Here is an 18,888-nt window from a genome sequence, read left to right as displayed (position 1 = left end):
TGAGATCATGACCCAAGTCGAAGTCTGATGACGCCCAACTGACTAAGGAGCCCCTGGGATATTTTCTGAAAATAGTATCATCAGTAAAAGGGTTTTGATCACTCTTTTTTCCCCCCACTTTTTATTTAAATCCAAGTCAGTTAACATATAGTATAATAACGATTTCAGGAATAGAACTTGGTGATTCATCACTTACATTATAACATCCAGTGCTCATCCCAAAAAGTACCCTCCTTAATGCCCATCACCCGTTTAGCCCATCCCCCCCCCCTCCACCCAATACCCCATCAGTAACCCTCAGTTTGTTCTCTGTATTTAAGAGTCTTTGGGGGCACCTGGGTGGCTCAGTCAGTTAAGAGTCCGACTTTGGCTCAGGTCATGATCTTGTGGTTCATGAGTCTGAGCCCAGCATAGGGCTCTGTGCTGACAGCTCAGAGCCTGGAGCCTGCTTCAGATTCTGTCTCCCTCCCTCTCTGCCCCTCCCCTGCTCATGATCTGTCTCTCTCAAAAATAAAAATAAACATTAAAAAAAAGTCTCTTATGGTTTGCCTCCCTCTCTGTTTTTATCTTATTTTTTTCTTCCCTTCTCTTATGTTCATCTGTTTTGTTTCTTAAATTCCACAGATGAGTGAAATCATATGATATTTGTCTTCCTCTGACTGACTTATTTTGAGTTTTGGTCACTCTTAAAGTTCTTAGACACTACTTGTTCTCCAGAAGGCTGGGACCCTCGCACGGTGTCACCTACTGTGCTACCCACAGCCCGTCCCCCCGGGGCTTTGCATCACTTAACTTCTCAAGTTCGGTAGATTTAAAGCAGAATTTTAACATTCTTAAAATGTGCACTTTTCAGGGGATGATTTACTATGTACATATCCTCATGTGAAGATTATCTGAAGTAACACATTCTTAAATTTGCAAACTGTTCTCTTTTCTCTTTCTCTTCTGTTTTTATTCAGAGATTTTGGTTTCCTTTTGACCAATTCTTAAAACACAAAGGGGGCAAGGCTGGGAGGGATGCTTTTCAGATTTGTCATCAAATTCTCTCTGCTGGGTCCTCTCGGCCTCCGGTAGATGTTCAGGATGAAGTCCACGGCCTCAGTTCATTCAGTCTCGGTGTGTGTTCAGCAGTGAGAACGCCAAGGACGGTACTGGCCTATTGAGGTCCCACTGGAGGCCACGATAGGCCCCTCCCATCAGGGCACCGCTTTGCTTTTGAACTCTGTTCGACCTTCTTTTCTGAAAATTCCATCCAACCCATTTTTGTAGGCTGATTAAAGTACAGGCCTTTGTATTTAGTACAGAGTGATTTCTGTAACCATAACCATAACCATAACCATAAGCTAGTCTTTTACTTAGGAACCAATATTTGAGAGTTAGCTTGGTATCTGTGTCTCAAGACACAGAGATCCTGAGAAAAAGGGTGCAGGTTGTGGGAAACGTGAACACTGCATTTAAGGCAAGAATAAATCAGTTAGAAAAGAGATATAGGGAGACAACTGCCTTTAGCGGATGCAGAACACAGAGGGGTATTACAGATAAACCAAAAACTAAGCGTGTGAGAAAATACGAATACCGCAAAACGAGTAGGTGCTTTGTTACAGGACGTGTGGTCTGTTTTACAGGTGATAATGCCATGCTGTCTGGCACAGGGATCGGTCATCACTACCACTTTACAAATGGGACAAGGGAAGAGCTAAGAAATTAAAAGACTTTTCTGTAACTGGCTTCTTAACCATTTCTCTGATGTGTAGATGCTTTTCTTTCCCCTGCTCTGTTCACAGACACAAGGAGTATAGCCAACTCTCGGTGTCTCAGTCAAGGGTCACGCTTCCTGCAACTCCCACACTTCGGGACCATAATTCCCCTCCGTGACCAATACCCTCAGTTTCTGCAACTTGATTCCAAAATAGCCAGCTGACCCAACCATTCAACCCGGCAAATGCACCTACGGTTGCTTAACAGAAATGAATAAGCAAGTCGGTCCGAGGAGGAACGTTATGAAGATACAGATCAGTATTTTTCGTTTAACCTTGAAAGGGATTTTTACTATATTTGGAGGTCACAAGCGAAGCGTATTTCCCCAAACAAAGGTTCTGGTGCATTGGAGAGGGAAGAAATAATTTGCCACATCACATTCCGGTACACTGGAAGACTAACTTGCTTTGTAAATCCACCATGCGTTTTTTTGCTGAATTGAATTGAAGGAGCTTTGAAAAGATGCTTATTTTCCATTTTTTAGCATCAGTAGAGAGTCTAACATGAATTGAACTGAAAATATCTTGTGGCTTTCGTGGCTGTTGTTCTTATAAATAATGTGTACATAAATCTATTCCATCTTGATGTCTAACGGTGGATAACTCTAAAAGAGTTAATATCAATGTTAACTTCTCCGTTCCTTATTCTCAAGTCTCAAAGAGGTCAAATGGTCAAATATCCCTCTGAATTTAAATCATCCCAGACCATTTAAGGCAGTTACTATCTAGTAGCTCAAAGAGTAGGTAAAATTATCCCGTACAGGTAAAATTTTTATAAAGTTAAGATTCCTCTGCATTTTTTCCTTAGCTTTTTGCAAATGTTATAAATTCACATCTTGTGTCCCCTAACTGGGAGAATATTCCAAAGAAAATATCCCATGCATCTTCAGCCTTACAATCTTCTGTTTGGAGATAATATGTTATTTAAAGCACATTCTAAATGTTCCCTGCTTTATTCTAGAGGTTGAGCATGGAGAACTCTTGTCCTGGAAATGGACAAGACAGGCGTAGTTTGTGAAACTGGTCAAAGAATGTAGAGTTCAGAGAGGCTACCATATTTTGACCTACGATATATTAATATTTCAGGTCATTAAAATTCATTGGACACTGTTCCCTCCTCTCTACATTTGAAATGGGTTGTGTTGGGGAATGTTATGTCCATATACAGACAGCATAATTCTGGGTGAGGCCAGGCAGGAAATAAGGTTGGGAGGAAGCTATAAACATCCAATTCACGGTGACGGGGCAACCAGATACTTTTGCTTATTCCAGTGGCTCCATGACTAGTGAGAAGCTGCTGCTGATTCATCTGAGGCAGCAAAAAACATTCAAAGAAAGACAGAAAAAAACTGACCGAAGTATAAGTTTTACAAGACATATAGGTTGAAGGGGATCAAAGTATTTATTCATTGCCTGTAGGGTAGGAGGTTGTACTATGTCATAGAAGTTTAATATTGTTTCCTGGTTGAGGTTGGGCCTAACTGTTAAGAGTTGAAGGGGGCTTTGGATGCATATGGTAGAAATCCCATTTTATGGATGAGGAAAATAGGGGCCAAAGAAGTACTGTGACCTGTGGACGAGCCACGTATAGAACGTGGGCCTCCAGACATCTACTATATCAAACGCTAAACCAGAAAGCCCACGTCAGAAGCAGCAGTGGCAAATGCTACATGGGAGCACTGAAGAAGATTTTCTATTTACACCTTGTCCCTACCCGAGGAGAATCCGAGTAGGTAGATCATGCCTCACTACCCTGCTATGCGGCCACGCCACGCGAACGTCTCCTGAACTCTTTCGCAGCTCGCTTCCAAACCCTCTGACAATACCCCTCTTTTTGTGGTCAGTTTTCTTGCAGCCCCTCCTGGCAGGTATCACCTTGAAATTCTGTCCACGGCTTTCTGGTCGATGCCTTAATTAAATTACCTGCAGTATATATTTCTCTTTACCCCCAGCTCAACACAATAGGGGTAATGCTCACATCTACTATTCCCAGCTCTGGCCTGGCTCCGGTCTCAGATTTCCAGCAGCAGAACAGGACGTATCTTTTTGGATACCGTGGCATTGCCGGGCCAAAATGAATCTTACTGCTTCCTGCAGATGAGCTCCTCTTCTTAGCTAACCATTCCGTGCCTGAAGTACTATTATTTTATTCTCATCGATCTAGTTCTGGAGTTCAATGTCTCCAATTAGGACTGTAGCTATAGCATCCTAACTGGTTTTCCTGTTTTTAGTGACCAAATGAGTCTACCCTATGCACTGACAGCCAAGGTCTGCTCCAAAGGGAGGGCTCCAATTCTATTATTCTCCTGATCAAAACTCGTCAGTGGTTTCCCACGCCCTGCCAAATAAAATCCGAGCTTCTTAACACGGGCTTTAAGGGACTCATGTGTTGGGTCATCATTCGATCAATATTGAGTGCCAACTGGATGCTGCAGTAGGTCAGCTTAACAAGACACAACCCTTATCCAAATGAACTCCCTCCTCTAGTAGACGGATGCAGAACAGAAAGCAATCCTATAAAACATGGGTGTGTGTGTGTGTGTGTGTGTGTGTGTGTGTGAGAGAGAGAGAGAGAGAGAGGAGCCATCACAGAATTAGGGTATGCTCTGTGACATAAGAGGAACAGCACCTAGCCCAGACCGAGGTGGGAAGAGGTGGAGGAAAGGAAGGCAGGCAGGGCACAATCAGGGAAGCAGGGATGTGAAGCAGGGAAAGCTTTCCCGGAGAAGGTCAGCAGAACTTCTAATAGGAAAAGGCATTCGGCCAAGTGGGGAAGGGGTGATGAGTGACGATGAACACTGTTTCAGGCAGGATGGAATCCTGATGTCCATGGATGATGTCCATGGAATCAGGATGTCTGAACCCCATCGGCACATGAACTGGCCTACGGCCCCTCCTTAACACCTTTCCTTACCTCTACCTTAGGTTCCTCTCCAAGCTTTCAAAGTCCCAGCTCCATTACCATACCCTTGAGCTGCATCTGACAATCCAGCCAGAAATTGCCTCTGCGATGCCTGAACCTCCTTAGCCCGCACTTCTGTAACTCTAGCATGGAGTTGCTCAGAGAATACGCATGGAATGAATTTCTACTGCCACCTAACTGGGGTCTAAGCACCTCAGGCCCAGCGAGTGCACTGGCTTTATCCGGTCTCCTACCTCCCGCCTCTTCCATTCATCAGATGGGCTACTTCACGTCATCCAGATACATTAAGATAGTGCTGCCCCAGTTACCTGGAATGTTCTTCTCTCCCCACCTTCTCCGTTCTATCCATCCTTCGTGTTCCAAATCAACTCCCTTCCTTCTCTCCTAAGCCCCATCCTGCTCTGCCCTTTCCTTTCTCCAGCTTCCTTTTGCCTCTAGGTTCAATGCAATCCTATCCAGCCGGACAGTGGGAGCCTGTCGATATTCCACATGGCCCACTCTGGCAAAGACCTGACAAAATGGCAGGGGACTACTGGCAGGCTTTTGCCTATCTTGGCTTCCAGTTTTGAGGAGAGAGAACCCACTTTCTAAGTAAAGCGGAGAGAGATCTCTAGGGAGAAAAAGAAATCAGCAACGAAAAGGAGTACCTGAGATATGATGGTTGGGGGGGGGGGGGATTTACAGACTCAGGGAGTCTTAGCCCCGGCTAAGGGCTAAGTCAAATCCAGTCAAAACATATCACTGTGTTTTCCCTCATTTGCCTGACACGAGTGGTTTTTCTGGAACACACTAAAGAGTTAAAAGTTCTTTTCCTCCAGAGAGGTAGCTTTGCTCCTTTGAGTATACCTTTGAGGTTCCACTGGAACAGAAAAGGTAAGTATTTTTGCATTAAAGGGGACTATTTAGGGGTGCCTGGGTGGCTCAGTCGATTGGGCATCCGGCCTCGGCTCCGGTCATGATCTCGTGGTCCGTGGGTTCAAGCCCTGCGTTGGGTTCTGTGCTGACAGCTCAGAGCCTGGAGCCTGCTTCGGATTCTGTGTCCCCCACCCGCCTCCCCACTCCTCCCCTGCTCACACTCTGTCTCTCTCTCTCTCAAAAATAAATAAATATTAAGAAAAAGGGGACTACTTAGTTTCCTTTTAGGCTAGCTTTATTTATTTATATAGTTGTTTTCGTTTTCTTACCCTGAGACTACAGAAAGAATCAATGATTTGAGACAAAACGTGTCAGGTATGGCTGGGTCCATTCCTTTATAAAACGTTAACAATGATCTGTGTTTCAGAGATATGAACTTTCGAGTTTCAATACCTTCTATACTTCTCAGGGAAACTTCCCTTTATCATTTCCTCATATAAACGGTTCGCAGCGATTGGGAAAAGCGGGGGAGATACTGTTCTATATCCTTACCGCACGCCCTGTGATGGGGATGTTTCCTCACGACAGCTAGTTTACTAACTTCTGGCAGGCCTCCAGGAGTAAATAAGGGTTAACTATGGAGTAAATAAGGGAACTATGCCAAGACCTGACACAGGATCTCTGCCCTTTGTCAAGACAAAGAGAGTCTCCACCAGACAAGGTATATCAAAGTTGGCCATAAAGAGGCTCGAGACAAGGAGCGCCTGTTGGTACCTGAAGAACTGGCCCCTCAAAAGGCATAAACCTGAGACCAAAGTTCCCCATTTCACATACGGGGTTCCCAAATAACTATCTCCTAAGTATCCATAAAGTTTAAGAAGTGAAATTAGAAAGTTCATTTGAAGTCTCACACCTATGTCAGAAATACATTTTGTAGGTACAAACGCTCTTTGCTGAATCAAATCTTCCCATGCGGTCTTCGGAGCCCTTATGTTGACAAAACTGCCCGGTTAGAGGAGCCTGGGAAATCTTCCACTTGCCTTTTTCAGGATTTCTATAAGCTACAGGATGCCATACTTCAAAAAATTCAGTACTCCTGGGGCACCAGGGTGGCTCAGTCGGTTAAGCGTCCGACTCTCGATTTCAAGCTCAGGTCACGATCTCACGGTTTGTGGGTTCGAGCCCCGCATCGGGCTCTGAGCGGACAGTGCAGAGCCCGCTTGAGATTCTCTCTCTCTGCCCCTCCCTTGCTTGCGCTCACGTGCACTCTCTCTCTGTCCCTCTCTCAAGATAAAGAAATAAGCTTAAAAAAAAATCAGTACTTCCAAAGGAAATCACCCAAAGTCCTTTATTTCTACACTTGCCGTGGCTCCTAGGACCTCCACCTCTTCCCATCCTTATCTTCTGTTTCCCTCACGTCTTCTTCCCTTTCTACTCCATCTACCTGAGCAAGGGCTCACGCCCCTTCTTCCTGTGTCTTTGGTTTTAACTGAGCAGTTCACCACCTACACTCACTCTCAAGCACCACTTTCAAAAGTTTCCAGAATCAGGAGCAAGGCAGAGTCGAAGGGCCGGAATGCATTTTCTCCTTGATTTGGTGGCACACCTAGACCCCTTAAGCTCCTTAAGGACCCTGTGGGTCCTTCTCCCGACCTTCAAAGTTTCCCCTTGATCTGGAAATTCTTCCTCTTTTCCCCTCCAATGGACTTAGTCAGCAAAATCTTTCCTCTATGAAGCTAGGTCACGGTCTTTGTGCTCACGGTGACCTACCGTGGGGATTTCTTGGGCATGATGGGTGGTGGCAAAGACCAAGCAATGACTAACAGATTTTCCAAGCCGAACACGTGTCAGGAGTCCAGACTCTCACCTGAATGAGGAGATCGATAGCGAAAGTCCTCTTTGGTCAGCAGCAGGAGCGCTTTGCCGTTCATTTCAAACGTGTTGCTGTCAATTGGCCTTAAAGAAAATTCGTTTTCAGCCCACTTGAGCCACTGGGCTACGTCATCCCTGCTCCAGTAAATTGGCTGCAAGCCTGTTGGAGAGAGAGCGAGGCAGAAAGGGAGAGAGAGAGAGAGAGGGAGGGAAAAAAAAAAGGTCTTGTCAGTTAGACAGTTGGAATAAAGGAAAAAGCTTTCTGAATGGTTAATAAAATGGAGTCTCCAGGTCTGAAGAGCTCTTATGTTCAACTCTGAATCCCAAGGCAAAGCTCAAGATTTGTAAGTGCCCAAGTGTGATATCGGATGAACTATTTATTCAGAGGCAACATGAGAAGAACGATCCTTTTTTAGTCTTTGATGGACCCTAGGCCTTGCTGGCCTGCCCTTCCCTGCCCAGCTCCAGGGGCTGCCTTGATTCAGGTATGCCCCAAAGCTGAAGCTCCATGGTGGCCTGAAACACCCAAGGAACTCAGAGTCATGACAAATGTCAATGTGCTTCGGAGGGGACCTTAGAATCAGAGCTGATCTGATTGCCACCCAGTGTCCTTTTGTTTTTTTTTATTAAAAAAAAATTTTTTTTAACGTTTATTTATTTTTGAGACAGAGAGAGACAGAGCGTGAGCCGGGGAGGGGCAGAGAGAGAGGGAGACACAGAATCGGAAACAGGTTCCAGGCTCTGAGCTGCCAGCACAGAGCCCGACGCGGGGCTCGAACTCACGGACCGCGAGATCATGACCTGAGCCTAAGTTGGATGCTTAACCGACTGAACCACCCAGGCGCCCCCTCAGTGTCCTTTTGAAGTGAGAACGTTCCAGAGTCGGGCCTGACCTTTGAGAGCTGCCAAATAATAAAGTATTCCCTGAAATTTCTTCCAGGAAGAGCAACTCACTCAGCCTCTGGGAAACTATCAGGCTAGCCTCTGGGAATGAGAGGGCAAAGCAAGGATAAAAGGTCTTTTGCCTTTTTATTCTACTTTTTGATGTTAGAACTTTCTGCCGGGGGTGGTATTGGACTCTGAGTGGGACCAGAAGTGGGCCAAAGGGAGGGCTGTAGCTTAGGTAGAGAGGAGAACTCAGGCTGGGCTTTTCTGGAAGTCTGACTGTGAATCTAGATTTTTATTTTATTTTGCTGTTGTGGGAAATCTTTGGTATATCATTCAAGTGGTTTAGAACAGTGGTGCTCCAAATGTGATCTGGGGACCCCTCAGGGCTCGCAAGCACTTTTCAGAGTGTCAATGAAGTCAAACCTCTTTTCATAGCAATATTAAAAGGTTAGCTACCTTTTTCAGCCTCATTCATTCATGAGTAGACAGTGGGATTTTCTAGAAGCTACACAACGTGTGACATTGCAGCAGACGTGAGAATCCAGCCATCTTCTATGAAGCCAGACATTAGAGACTTGCAAAAATGTAAAACAATGCCACTTCTCTCGCTACTTTCTGGAAGATATATTCATAAATATATATTTATGCTAGCATAAGCTTAGCTTATTACTTTTCAGTAAGTTAAGTGTTTTTGAAATGCTCAGTTTTAGTTTCCAATATGGTAAATATAGACAGGATCCACATGAGCGAAGCTCTTTGGGGTCTTCAATAATTCTTAAAAACTGAAAGCAGTCCTGGGGCGCCTGGGTGGCGCAGTCGGTTAAGCGTCCGACTTCAGCCAGGTCACGATCTCGCGGTCCGGGAGTTCGAGCCCTGCGTCGGGCTCTGGGCTGATGGCTCAGAGCCTGGAGCCTGTTTCCGATTCTGTGTCTCCCTCTCTCTCTGCCCCTCCCCCATTCATGCTCTGTCTCTCTCTGTCCCAAAAATAAATAAACGTTGAAAAAAAAAAAATTTAAAAAACTGAAAGCAGTCCTGAGACCAAAATGAGAACTGAGGGGTTAGAAGGAGCTACGTGCCCAACAGAGCTTCATTCTCCAAAACTGCACCGTGTGAATTAATGGTTCAAATACAATGGAGTCAGGGTTTGCCAAGAAGAGCTTCAGTGTCTCCAGGAAGTTACTTAAACTTCCTAAGGAGACTCCATGAGTGTGCTCTAAAAGTGCCCTTCAGTTTGATCCTGGAAAGAGTCACCTTTTCATCCTTCAATCAAGCATAACAAAGAACTGTCTGGTCTACTGTTTCTCCTCCCTCGTGGACCAGGGAAGGAATAGCTCAGTTCCCTTGGAGAAGGTCCAGAGCCTCTGGGCATGACTATTGGCTCCGTCTTCCAGGTGGCTCCTTTGCAAAGTCTAGTTCTGAAGAATGGTAGCTGGCTTCCTTGAACTCTGGGGAAGTCCTTTCTCAAGCAGTCTCTCGTGTAGGACACGAAGAAAGAAGTACAGGCATTGGCAGAATTAGAGACGGGCGTCCAAGAGCTTTTTTTCCCTTGGGTTTTAAGTTTTACAATTTTACGTGGCAAGAGAAAGTGGCATCACGAAATCATAATGTGTAGTATGGGGAGCCTGGGTGGCTCAGTCGGTGAAGAGTCCAACTTCGGCCCAGGTCATGATCTCCCGGCTGGTGGGTTCGAGCCCCGCGTCGGGCTCTGTGCTGACAGCTCAGAGCCTGGAGCCTGCTTCCGATTCTGTGTCTCCCTCTCTTGCTCTGCCCCTCCCCTGTTCATGCTGTCTCTCTCTCAAGAATAAAATAAATAAATAAATAAATAAATAAATAATGTGTAGTATGCTACTGCTCTATGATCCTGAGAATAAAACACAGCCACTAAAGAATTTAAGGTTTTGTTTTTGGCTCTTAACTCTACCCAGAAGTAATGCCTATTAAAAACGGTCCTTGGATACAGAAGGTGCCCCCCCCCCCCCTCCCATCTTTCCAACGACCTTGACAAAACCCATATCTGGAATCACAGTGAGATGGCAGTGGGCGTGAGGACGGCTTAGCAAAATCTCAACTTTTGAACCGGTAAAAAACCCTTAATGTTTACTTCCTATCGTCAGCGGTGTCGCCTTCGAACAGAAACAGCACAGCGATCAGTCATCTGTTACTGGGAATTTTCCCCCTTCCTCTCTTTCACAGGAGCAGCACGGGCACAGCCAGGCCCGGCGGGGGGCGGGGGGGGGGGTGCAAATACGGGGTTGCAGTCAAGCTTGGCCTAGGAAAGAGCCTGGCGGTAGATGGGCCACGGAGCAGAAGACACTCAGTCAGAAACAGGAAAAACGATGCGGTAGCTTATTAGAAGCGCGCGCGCCAAGGCAAATACAGAACCGAATCCCCCTGGGGAGGGGAAATGAGAGTCAAATGCTGAAGTGTCTGCAGAGGAGTCACTGAACCGGAGGGAGGTGGGGGGAATGGGGGTGGGGGGCCACAAGTAGTAATTTGAGGTTCTTTATATTCTATGGAAGAAAATACTCATGAGTAATCTTTTCCCTAAATACAAGAGGAGTCACACACTCCAACCAGCCCTGCTGGCGAAAGGCAACAGTTTCTCTTTTCACTTCCCATTAATCTCTCCCACAGCCCCGGTCCCCCGAAGCAAGCACAGTCACCGCGGAAACCCCCTCGTGGGGAACCAGCATGAAGGCCCTGGGCTGTGTGCAAAAGGGACCCATCAGGTCACTGTCAGTCCAGGGAATACCAGGCGATCCTAGCAGTTTTACAAAAGTGACCCTGACAGACCCAGCTACCTGCTTGAGGCCCCCCGAGGAAACCGGTCAGAGTGTAAGGACAAGGTAGACAGATAGACCAAGCTGGAAAGAGGCTTGATAAACTTCAGTGTTCAAAGTCAAGTCCTACTGCTATTTTAATTGTCTAGAATAACTGGGAAAAAAGAAGCCCCCTTTCCTCCAACAGCCCTACTAACAGCCCTACGGCCTGGGAGTTACAGTGTCTAAATGGAATAGAGCCTTGGACCCAGAGGCAACTCTGTCTAATCAGGACCATTTAAGTTACTTAACAGTCATCTATTAGGCATGTCTATCATCTCACACTCTTGTAAGCACTTTGTAAATATTAGCTCATTTAATTGCATGCTCACAGCAAAACCATGACATAGGGGTTCAGATCGGGGAACTCGGGCTCGGTGCACTTAAGGGATGTGCCCAAGGTCCTATGGCCACGGAAACAAGAGGGGCCGAGAGGGGCAGATTTGAACCCAGGCAGTCTGGCTTCAGGGTGTGTGTTCTTACCCATCACACTACACTTACGCATGCAGTTCCCACCCAGAGTCAGAATTCGGATTGATTTTCAGCGTCTATTAGGGATGCAGAAAAGACTGGGTGAATTGAATCCTCCCCATCCAAGGCTTTCATCGTTGGAGGCTTTCTCAAGTTATCAACAGACTAAAAATAGAGCCAAAAAAATCTGTATATCCTTGGAGAAGTAGATTTATAAATGGGAAGAGGAGGGAGGTGTAGGTGGCGCTCCGCTTTGAACACATCCAGGAATAAAGTGCCGCCCTCACTGGCTACTTGCCCGCGGGCACTCAATGCTCATAGGCACTGGTCTTGAGACGTCATGTGGCTCACAGCTGCTAATGTAACAGAAGCCGCATGGGCGAGATGAGGGAGAGCGTATAACACAGAACCGGCCTTACAGTTATCTCTTGCAACTTTAACTCAACAAAATCGAATAATATAGCAGTTAATGATTAGTGAACGGAAGAGAGACCATTTTTCTGCGCCTATGTTCTACTACTCCCCGTGCACATAATAAGCCTACTAAGACCTGCATTAAAAAAAAAAAGTTGGATTTAGTTTTGAGAGAGAGAGTGTGAGCAGGGAAGGGGCGGGGAGAGACGGGGACAGAGGATCCAAAGAGGGCTCTACGCTGACAGCAGCCAGCCTGATGTGGGGCTCGAACTCACAAACCGTGAGATCATGACCTGAGCAAAGTCGGACGCTCAACCGACTGAGCCCCCCAGGCGCCCCAAGACCTGCCATTTTTAACGTCAGTTCACTTCAGAGTATATTTGAGAAGCATTTTATACAGAAGAGATGAACCGCTATTATTAAGAAAATTCCGAAGCATTCCACTGCAGTTTTTTTTCCCAAGGGGGTCAAGTGAAGTTCATTCACTTCTTCAAGTCCATGTTCAAGGGGGCAGCCACTTTCACCAGCACACTGTTAAGCCTCGTTTCAAGGTCTCTCAGCTAATGTTTAAATGAACGATGAAAAGTGGGCTAGGAGTCAGGAGCCCGGATTTTGCCACCAGAATTGCCATTAGCTAACAGGTGATTTGGGGCATTTTCTCCCGGGCTCGGCAACTTCATTCTGTAAAATGAGGTGCCTAGACGATGGGGTCTCTATTCCTTTCTGGGTTGCACACTGGGAACACAGTCCCGCTTTGTCTGAATCCTAAAAACCCAATCATATAAACAGCCAGGACCTTTTTACTACCAAACTACCGCCTGCTCACAACGATGACCCCAAGATTTTGTAACTTCCCGAATGACCTTCTGGGTCTTGGAAAACAGATTACATTATTTTAAATAGAGGGCAGTGCCTAAGAGTGTTTTATCATATTGCAATTCTTGGAAAAGCTATAAGCCGGCCAAGGCAATAATACACATAACATTCTGACAAGGGGCTTTCACATGTGTGACCTCATGTAATTCTCACAAAAGCTCTGTGAAATCCGTCTTGCTCCCATGTCAGTTTTAACAGATGAGGAGGAGAACAGGGGGCTCGGAGTCCCGAGATGATTGTACCGGCTCGAACAATACTCAGTTCAGGCTCTGGTGCTACAAAGTACAGTCATCAAAAACATCCTTTGTCCCAACCTTGCCGTGTACACGGGATTTTGATACAGACGCTGTGGCTTATGGGACAGACTGGTGAAAGAGAAGACGACACCCCAGAGATGATCTAGTCCAACTCCCACCCATCTCACTCACGGGGAAACTGACGCTGGGAAAAGTTAAGAGGCTGCACCGCGAGCAAGCCGCCCCATGTTCCCTGCTTCCAGCATCTCATGCTGTGTCGTAACTCGATTCAATGACACAGAACAATTCTGTAACCCCTGACATGAATGAGGAAAATGATCACTTCCTTGCTTAGTCATCCTGACTTCAGATTAAACGTCCTTAATTGGTCCAAACGTAATTTCTCATTTGCAGTTTTTAGACCCTCCCCAACCCACCTGCCTCCTCTAGAGATCATATTTAGCTCCCATGCCTAAACATCGTACCAGGAGCAGGGCCAGAACTTTCTTCCTCTGGACAATAGACTTCTATTGTTCATAGTCGCTAAGTTATTGGGCGTTTAGACTGAATATTTTCTGCAAAGATTCTTATTCTCAGCACGCATAATGGGACATGGTGGCACTTGGATCCAAACCCAGGTGGTCTGGTTCCACAGTTCCCAACTCTGTTTTTTATTTCAGTTTTATTCATTTATCTTGAGGGAGAGAGAAAACACGAGTGGAGGAGGGGCAGAGAGAAGAGAGAGAATCCCAAGCAGGCTCCGCACTGTCAGCACAAAGCCTGATGCGAGGCTCGAACCCAGGAACCCATGAGATCATGACCTGAGCCGAACTCAGACGTTCAAGTGGCTGAGCCACCGGGCGCCCCCAACAGTCCCAACTCTTAAAACCCTGTCATACTGCTTCTCGAGAACCTCATAATGACAGCAAATACTTGCAAGAACTTACTGTGTCCCAGGTACTGTCCCCAGTGCTCTCTGTAAAGAACTCATGCAATCCCCACAACAATACTGTATGACAGAAACCATCACTATCCCTCCTTAGAGAAGAAAACTGGAGCACAGGGAAGTTAAGTGACTCGGCCAAAGTCACACAGCTAGGATAATGGACAAGCCAGCCGGCTTGGCCCAAAGTCTGTATTATTAACCACCTATACATCTCTGTCTAGGCTTATTTGGTGTTTTGGCAGAATATCAAATTAAATTCGTGACCGAAAAAAGAGAGGGAGAAGAGCGTCAATGGCCGTATGAATCGTCACAGTGGATACGCACGCAGGCACCGAGCGCCAGCACTGAAACTATTCCCCAGCTGTGTGACCTCAGGCAAGTTACTCGACCTCTCTGTGTCTCACTTGACTCAAATGAAAAAAGGGGACAGTTTGCAAGCTGTGAGTAAGTACCAGTGGATCACAGACGATGTGCTTGTCAAATGTGAAGATGCCATAAAGCTAGTATACGGTAAGATTATGTAAGTGGTAACAATAAAACACGCAGAGGACAGTATGTGGAACGTAGCAAGCATTTAATAAGTATTAGCTACTGTTACTACGGTCACCATTTTCAGTTGCCCTACCCTGCACACACAGAGCTGGTGTCTGGAACCCAACTGGAGGAATGTACTTGAATCAATATTAGATTTCATCTTGTTATTTTTTTTGCCATCATTCCCAGCCTGCTGCAGTCTTTCCGGATTTGGTTCTATTTCTAGTAACAACCACGCGTTATAGCTTCATGTCTTCTGTGGCTTTGATAAGCATCTGTCACCGCAACAGGTTCCTAACAAAATGCGGATTAGGTGAGGGCTGAGGTGGGAGCACTCTGGTGACGTAACAGTCACCTCCTTCCAGATGGATGCTGATCAAGTTATCAGCTCCTTTGGGGTGCAAGGGTTCAATGATCAGTCCATTTAAATACTCTGGTAGCCGGACTGTAGTTTTCAAGCTCAGCCGAAACGGCACCGTCTAAAATTCAATGAAATGCTTTCTTCGTGTCCATGAATAAGTAACCACGACCTTATCGAAGAGGATAGAGGAAGCAGAGAAGGAGCAAATGCTGGGCTCTGAAGGGACAACTTTTCCCCATGTGCTCACAACATCTGCGTTTCAAACCCTGTCCCGAAACGAATTCCACCTGGAGGTTAGATCACGCCAGCTGGTTTTAGTCTGTACGGACACTCTCTTCTCCTTTTCGATTGTGAATATCAGGTAAACGGTGGCTCACAGTCTTTCTTTCAGTCCCTCTTCCATTCCCTACAACCCTCAGGGATCGCTGTCAGTGCCCTAACTCTCACCCTTGGAAGTTCTGTATTCTCATTTGTCACTTGGGCCAAGAGCAGTGAATTTATTTAGAACAACTTAGACTCGTTTTTACATCAATTCTCCCATGAGGCTTTAATTCCCTTCTGCCGATGTTTGTAATACTGTTTCGGTCTGACAACCATCCTCCCTGATGGCAGAGAGAGAAGAAAGAGAGAAGTTGCACAGTTTTCTCTTTGCCACTTGGGTCATGTCACTCTATCCAACCGAATCAGCATGCTTATTCTTATTTATTTATTTTCAAATTATATTTTAATGTTTCATATTTGAGAGAGAAAGGGAGAGAGAGACAGAGTGCGAGCAGGAGAGGGGCACAGAGACAGAGGCAGAATCTGAAGCAGGCCCCAGGCTCCGAGCTGCCAGCACAGAGCCCGATGCGGGGCTCGAACTCACGAACGCTGAGATCATGACCGGAGCCGAAGTCGGACGCTCAACCGACTGAGCCACCCAGGCGCCCCAACAATCAGGTAATTCTTATAGAGTATCTATTCGTATGAAAGAATGCCAAATGGCACACGTACGTAGGTATGATAATCCCAAACAATGCACAGAATAATATTACCATGAAATATAAAAATATTAATGGCAACTGTCACTCAGGAGAATTACAGGTGATGCTTACCATCTCCTTTTCTTTTTTTTTTTTAACATTTATTATTTTAATTTATTTTTGAGAGGGAGTGTGAGCAGGGGAAGGGGCAGAGAGAGAGGGAGGCAGAGAATCTAAAGCAGGCTCTGAACTGTCAGCATGGAGCCCGATGCGGGGCTCAAACTCAGGAACCACGAGATCATGACCTGAGCCACAGTTGGACACTTAACCGACCGAGCCACCCAGGTGCCTCTCCTTTCCATTTTTTATTTCCCACTTCTCTCTATTAAGCATGCATTACCTTTATATTTTAAAAAGCCCACTTAAAATTTGAGCTCCTCAGAGAATGTCCCCAACACAGCCTCATCAGCTTCCTCAGTTACCCTCCTGCCCGCTCGTCTCAGCGAGCGCCCTGCGCGCGCGATCTGCTGGAAGTTCATTTTCAAAAGCGCCCTTACTCTTCTGACTTGTGCGTGAGCACGGTGGACCGCGGGACCTGTGGTCCCGCACTTCTCTGAACTTCTGAAAGCACAATTGACCATGTCTTTCATTTCTCTTTCCCAATTGTAAGATGATGTATTCTCACCAGCGTGTCCCTGTATCATTTCTACTCTGCCCACCGATGCCTCCTTGTTTGTCAGACCCGAGTCCAAATTTGTAGGGCCCCTCATTGTTCCTTCTGGGGGGTGAAACGCTAACTGCGAGGTGCGTCTGTTAAGAGTCAAAACGTGCAAGCACAGAGCTGACACAGGTTTCTCAGCGCCTCTCCCGTCACGCCTGGCACACGGCGGTCCCCCCGTGATGCCAGACTGCACCAAGATCCCCGGCCCGCCGCCGGGCCAGCGCTGCAGCCTGTGACTGTCACCCCTCTCCCAGCCAATGCCATGCTCATCGGGCAGGATGCTTCAGATCTGGGTGGTACTTTACTAATACCACATGCCGCTGTGCCCGGATCAGCCCCACAACTGTTCTGTGAGGGAGCTAGGGCTGGTGCAACTGTCCTTGCTGAAGGAACAGAAGCTCAGAGAGGTAAAGGGACTGTCCCAAGGTCACAATGCACCTGGGACCAGAACCGCAGCCCCAGGTCAGTCTAGTGAACTTTGGCCGGGTCAAAGGATGCAATGGATATAAAAGTGTCCCCGGTACTCTGAAACGCATGGTAACAACGCAAGGGAATTAGGAGTAATAAACCATGAACTCAACTTCTCATGGCAGGTCTGGTTTAGCTGTGGATCCGGAAGTCTGAGCAGACCCCAGAGACCCCCTGTGCCTTCTGCAAAGGGGGTCGCGGTGGGCAGGCTTTACCTTAGGATAACTAAACCCTCCAAAGTCAAACCGAGTATCATCGGAGACCTCCAAGCTGCTTCCCAGGGCACCTTCCGGGAGTGTCCCCCCACAGCCAGTCGTCCAGTCTCCACCCTGGGCCTGGTCTCCGAGGTAACTCCCACAAGCCAGGTATTCCCATTTCTCTGGGTCTGCCTCTGACCTTGGATTTGCTATTTGATCAAAACTGCTTCCAGCACACAAATTCTGTCACTAGGGAATTAGAAGTTCCAAAACATTTCCTATTTTTGTCCTCAAGGTTAGCCTCGGCTCCCAAGTAGAGGTTAGAAGGGTCCACCTACATCTTTTGGCCCAGATTCCCCAAAGCAAGAAGACTATATGTTCATGTTCAGATCCGGAGTCCTATTCGATTCCCTCAAAAAATTTCTTCGTATAGGGGCGCCCGGGTAGCTCAGTCGGTTAAGCGTCCGACTTCGGCTCAGTTCATGATCTCGCGGTTTGTGAGTTCAAGCCCCACGTCCGGCTCTGTGCTGACAGCTCGGAGCCTGGAGCCTGCTTCGGACTCTGTGCCTTCTTCTCTCTCTGCCCCTCCCCTACTCATGCTCTGTCTCTCTCTCTCTCTCTCTCTCTCAAAAACAAACATTAAAAAAAAAATTAAAAGAAAAATTTTTTTCTTATAGACTTCACTTTGTGGATTTTTCTGCCTTTCACTCAGTTTTATCCACAAAAGGGTTTTTAGCAGCAAACCTGTTGACAGCAAAGCTGGCCCAGCGCCTGCCACTCACCCTCGCAAACATGACATAAGAGTCCTTCCCATTTCCGCTTTGGGGCAGCAAGCCCAGTGTGGTGAGAGGCATGTAATATTTTAGATAAAAACTTGGGTTTTGGACTCAGTCCTGAGTTCAAATACTGGTCCTACCGCCTAGTGGGCTCAGTCAGTGCTTTGGGGCAAGTTACAGCTCTGAACCTCAGTTTCCCCAGCAGTAAAATGAGGCCAAGAATAGCACTTAGCTCCTTGGGCAAATTTAAGTATGGCACGAGGTAACGCTTATAAAGACTTCTCACCATGTCTGGTACACAGGAAGTACACAGTGCGTTTGGGGGGACTGGGCAGGACAGAGGCCGGACGGCAGATTGACCGTACTTTGCCACATGTCTCCAGGAGACTGGAATCCTTCCTGCAGCTCCCTGGGGCCTCAGGAACTTGAGCAGGGGTTCTCGCAGGCTGCGAAGGCTCTGGCAGGAGCTTTGGGGCCCGCACAGGGCTTTGAGGAGGGGACCGGCATCATCAGTGTGCTTGCAGGTTGGGAAAATGGCTCAGGAGGCGATGGACGGGAGCAGATGAGAGGCTGGAGGAAGAAAGGTCAGATTTGGAGCCCACTTGGGTCCTGGAGTAGGGTGAGGCAACTGAAATGCTCACTTCGGGTGGAAATTGTTTACATTTTCACGATGAACAAAACAGCAACATTTTGACTGAAGCCATATTGAGAAGAGAAATGATGAGGGTGTAGCAGTGCCAATGGAGAGGGGTTCTTAAGTTTCGGAGATAACGGACCCCTCTGAGGATTCAGGGAGACCCACGGACCCTCTT

At 46.8% G+C, this 18,888-nt stretch overlaps 1 protein-coding gene across 6 annotated transcripts in view; it reads right to left on the bottom strand.

Annotated features, from left to right (window-relative positions):
• Nucleotides 1-18,888, bottom strand: part of ETV6 (ETS variant transcription factor 6) — a 257,342-nt gene that overhangs the window by 46,998 nt on the left and 191,456 nt on the right. For 5 of the 6 annotated variants that reach the window (XM_047866506.1, XM_047866505.1, XM_047866510.1 and 2 more), the window contains one exon: nucleotides 7,403-7,567. In XM_047866506.1, coding sequence (XP_047722462.1) covers nucleotides 7,403-7,567 — 165 coding nt within the window. Of the gene's footprint in view, nucleotides 1-7,402; nucleotides 7,568-18,441; nucleotides 18,647-18,888 lie in introns of all 6 variants that reach the window. The other variant, XM_047866509.1, reaches the window with a different exon arrangement.

The sequence above is a fragment of the Prionailurus viverrinus genome, chromosome B4, assembly GCF_022837055.1.
Source record: "Prionailurus viverrinus isolate Anna chromosome B4, UM_Priviv_1.0, whole genome shotgun sequence".
Taxonomy (NCBI): Eukaryota; Metazoa; Chordata; class Mammalia; order Carnivora; family Felidae; genus Prionailurus; species Prionailurus viverrinus.
Note: the sequence above shows the minus strand (reverse complement) of the source record. Positions and strands in the feature narration are given on the sequence as shown.